The sequence below is a fragment of the Prunus dulcis genome, chromosome 4 (assembly GCF_902201215.1).
Source record: "Prunus dulcis chromosome 4, ALMONDv2, whole genome shotgun sequence".
Classification (NCBI taxonomy): domain Eukaryota; kingdom Viridiplantae; phylum Streptophyta; class Magnoliopsida; order Rosales; family Rosaceae; genus Prunus; species Prunus dulcis.
This window is the reverse complement of record NC_047653.1, coordinates 6,860,315-6,865,124: the sequence shown is the minus strand read 5'-3', so window position 1 is coordinate 6,865,124 and position 4,810 is coordinate 6,860,315. Positions and strand designations below refer to the sequence as shown.

Below are 4,810 nucleotides of genomic sequence, written 5' to 3'. Positions count from 1 at the left end.
ATGGATCCCTCCATGCCCTTATGTTCATGCTGGGATAGNTGGTGATTTGCATGGTTTTGCTTATGAGCCCCAACTTGCCACACCAGTCACAGGGCTNCTTGATCAGTTGACTACAATTCCATTTCAGCCTTTCACTGGTTAGGAGATTTCGTTTTGGCATGTGATGTTGGTGTTTACCAGTAGGAGAAGCAGTGGTTGTGATGATAGGGGAATAGTTGTTTAGTCCAGTTTAGTCAGGAGCTACTTGTCAGAACTTTTAAGTGATATGTGATGTCTTTTGTCAATCTCTTCTCTCTGGTCTGGTGTATCACATGAGGAGATAGTTCGCATGCATGACTAATATAATAATATTCCCTAGAATAAACTACAAGACTGAAGCATAAGTATGTTAAATCAGTTGGCTATGGCAGTAAGCTCACCCAATAAGTTTTCCAACGATAAATCGCACGATTAGTTGANAACAAAACTGCCAGTCAGCCCTACTGCACATCTTAATGTTGCAGTTAAAAAACATTTGTTAGTATAGTGTTTGCCTGCCAAGTTGTGGAAGAGGTTCTAAGTTTAAATTTTCCTTTCCCCATTGTATTTGCCTCGCTNGACTTTTAATCCGAGCCTTTAGTANAAGTTTTAATGGTTATCTTAAATCTCCGAGTTTAGACCCCAAATCATACAAGAGAGACCTTGAATTTGAATTTGATTCAAATAAAAATCAAATGAAACAACCTTGCTTAAGCGTTCATATGTTGCTACACATAAACACATCTTTATTAGGGGGAAAAACAAAAGATTAGTATAAGGAGAAAAGAATNNNTATAAAGACAGTGTATATTCTCAAAGATTTCCGGACATTAGTGTTTGCCTGCCAAGTTGGGGTCTTCGAATTATTTGTCACCCGCTTCAATCCCCAAACTAAAGCTGATAAATTTCGGCCATTGAAAGCTCAGCACTAGATGGATGACCTTCATAAATTTGATGAGTCGAGGAGAATAGAGTACAGATAGGCCTGATAAGCTTCCTTATGTACATTTCAAAATAGTGTGGATGAAATGTTACAATGTTTGACATTCAACTCTCTATTCGCTAAACATGTTGCAAGTCCAACCTTACAAATAAGGTGCACTTCCATCTTGTGATGGATCATAGCTCGTCACTACCTTCGTTTTCAAGACAGTATGGCGTGAAAAGGTGCCCTTCTTGGCACTCATCTCAACTTGCTAATGTGTCNTTTAAGTCTAACCTGGAGAATGAGGTGGACATCNTGTTGGCGTGAGTCAACGTTCCTATTAGGAATATAATTTGTTCCTATTATGAATAGAATTTATATTTTATTGTAATTATCTAATTTGAGTAGAATTATGAGATTTTGTACATATTTCCTATTTGTAACCACTCTGTATGTAGTATATATATTCCTCATGGAGAGAAGAATAAACATATCAGTTTTAAACCCTAATTATTTTGAGTTGGTACCAGAGCGGGTTCCGATCCGTCTTTACAACATCAAAACCCTAATCCTAAAAATACCTATTTTTTCGNTGCATCTAGTCTATATACCTAAGCATGTGCTGTCTTATATCTCTTACTGTCGTCGTCGTCACCTAAACTTTTGCTGCCGCCGCTATCTATCACCAAGTCAGATGTCACTGACTCTTCTTCTTCTACTCCTATTGTGACGGTTCATACCGAATCGTCCACCAACCTACCTATGAGATTCAAATTGAATGGATCCAACTATGAGATATGAGCTTCAATGATCAAACTCCATGCTACTACACAAGGCAAATTGGGTTACCTGATTGGCGGCACTGATGCCCCTGATTNCCAAAGACTCGAAATTTGGGAAGTGGAAAATTGCTGATGCTGTTGTGAAAAGTTGGATGCTGCGAACTATGGAATCCAGTTTGTTGAATATGTTTCATACTCTACCTACTGCTAAGGAAATTTGGGATGCTGTTAATAAAATGTTTTATGATGGCTCTGACATATCCCAACTCTATGAACTGCGGAACCAGGCTACCCGTCTCAAGCAAGAGGGTCGTCCTATCTCTACCTATTTTGCCGAACTTAAGGCAATATAGCTTGAATTGGACAAAAGACGTCCTTTTCAAATGAAGTGTGCTGATGATATGAAGACTTTTTAGGCTGCTGTTATGGCAGATCGTGTGTATGATTTTTTGGCTGGCCTTGACGATACTTTTGACAAGGTCCATAGTGATATTCTACGAAGTGACAAAGTTTCAAGTATCGAAAATGTTTTTTTTTATGGTTCGTCGAGAGGCTCAATGACAGATTACTATGCTTGGATCCGGCACCAAGATTGGGGAACCTGCTGTTGTNTTTGCTTCCAAAAACACTGCTTTAGTTTCTCAGCNTACAGGGTTTGGCTCTTCTGCTGTTCCGCCTCGTCGCCTGATTTATGCAGAAAAAGACAAACTGAAATGTGATCACTGTGGTGAAAAGAGACATACTATCGACACTTGCTGGGCATTGCATGGGGTACCAGATTGGGAGAAAGAGCGGAGACGTTTAAAAAAGGAACAACTGGACAGCAAAGCTCATGTGGTTGTTGCCCCCACTTCTGTGGCTGACATCACCACTGGGCACGACCACCTTACTACTACTCCTCTTTCGACTTTGACCACCGTCTCAAGAACTCCAACACCTTCGCCTCCAGGTAACTTTGACAAGACTTTCCATGCCCATGATACCTAAGATACAGGTTGGATTCTTGATTCAAGAGTTACTGACCATTTGACGTATAATTCTGCTTTATTCTCTACTACTCTTCCGCCTCATCGTGATCATGTTCTGACTTCTAATAATGTTGCTGCTCCTGTCACGGGGCTGATTCTATACTCTTGACACCTGCTTTACCATTAGACAAAGTGTTACTGGTTTCATTTTTGTCTAGTAATTTATTATCTGTACCGCAAGTTACTGAGCAGTTAAACTGCGTTATATTGATGTATCCGTTCTTTGTCTTACTACAGGATATCCAGACTCGGGAGATCTTTGGTCGTGATACTAAAAAGGGAGGGCTTTATTATGTGGATGATGTGGCAACTAGTCGGGTTCTTCGTGCTGGTAGCGCCAAAACTTCTCAGCATTGCCGGATTTGGTTGCTACATTACCGATTTGGTCATGCCTCCTTTGGATATTTACGGCATTTGTTTCCTGCATTATTTAGTGGTGTCAACAAGTCTGCTTTCCAATGTCAGACTTATATTTTAGCTAAGAGTCATCGGGTATCCTACCCTTCAAGTTGTAATAAAAGGCTTATGCCATTTGATTTAGTTCAATATGATGTTGGGGGACCATCCCTGATTTCTACAGCTTTAGGAGTTCGTTGGTTTATGTTATTTATGGATGATTGCACTCGTATGATGTGGTTATATAGGATGAAAAATAAAAGTGATGTGGTTGAAATTTTTCAGCGTTTCTATAAGATGATTCAAACTCAATTTATGCTCCCTATCAAGGTTTTTTGATATGATAATGGTGGAGAATTTGTTAATTCGACGTTATCCCATTGTTTTTCACACTAAGGGTGTACTCCATGAGACTACTTGCCCTCAACACCACAACAGAATGAGGTTGCTGAACATAAAAATGGGCAGATCCTTGCTGCTACCCATGCTCTGCTGCTTGGTGCATCAGTTCCAAAGCGGTTCTGGATGGATGCTGTTACCTATGCAGTCTATCTCTTGAATCTTCTATCTTAATGAGTTTTGAATTTCCAAACTCCTATGCAGGTACTGACCCATTATATCGTTGCCTCTTCTATGCTGACTCTGTCTCCAAAGTTGTTTGGTTGTGTCGTCTATGTTCACCTCCATCATAATCAGAAGAGTAAGCTGGACCCATGTGCTCTCCGCTATGTCTTTTTGGGTTTCTCTCCTTATCAGAAAGGCTACCAATGCTATCATCCTGCAACCCGACGTCTATATGTCTCTATGGATGTTATCTTTATTAAGGATGAAATGTTCTTCTTTAATACACCCAAGCATGTCCTTCAGGGGGAGATTAGTAGTGAAGGACATAACTGGCTAGATTTACAAGGGGGAGTAGTATTGGATAGTTTGATACAAAGGGAAGAACCGACCGAACCTGCTGAACCTGCTACACCGGCTGAACCTGCTACACTAGCTGAACCTGCTATTTTAACTAATGTCACTACTATTACTGAACCGATTGGCCCCCATGAAGCTTCTCTAATAGTACCCAATCAAGCTCCCCTGGATATTCCTGAGGTAAATCCTTCTATTCTTACTTCTGATAATTCTTATGTTTTACTACCTAGACGAAACCGTGGGGTTCCACCTGATCGTTACTCACCAAAAGGCAAAGCGAGATATNCTATTGCCCATTATGTGTCTGATTACAGGTTATCNCCTGAGTGCAAAGCGTTTGTGCCCAGAATGGATAATATTAAAATTCCAACCCGTGTTGATGAGGCATTTAATTATCNAAAGTGAGCTGAAGCCATGAATATTAAAATGGAGGTGTTGCAAAAAAATAATACATGGGACATTGTTGATTTACCAAAGGGAAANAAGCCTGTAGGATGCAGATGANTGTTTACAGTTAAATATAATGCAGATGGTACTATGAAGAGGTACAAGGCAAGATTAGTAGCTAAAGGGTTCACTCAGACATATGGAGTTGATTATCATGATACTTTTGCACCTGTGGCTAAGATGAATATTGTCAGAGTTTTGTTGTCCTTAGCAGTAAACTTGGATTAGACCCTGAGGCAATTTGATGTAAAAAATGCATTCTTACATGGTGAACTAGAAGAAGAAGTGTACAT

General features: G+C 39.9%; 1 protein-coding gene across 1 annotated transcript in view; it reads left to right on the top strand.

The window, feature by feature from the left end:
• Positions 1–142, top strand: part of LOC117625205 (protein UNUSUAL FLORAL ORGANS-like) — a 1,320-nt gene extending 1,178 nt beyond the window's left edge. Inside the window, exon 1 of the mRNA XM_034356812.1 lies at positions 1–142. This exon is cut by the window's left edge and continues 1,178 nt beyond it. Within this exon, the coding sequence (XP_034212703.1) occupies positions 1–142 (142 nt within the window).
• The last annotated feature ends 4,668 nt before the right edge of the window (positions 143–4,810 follow it).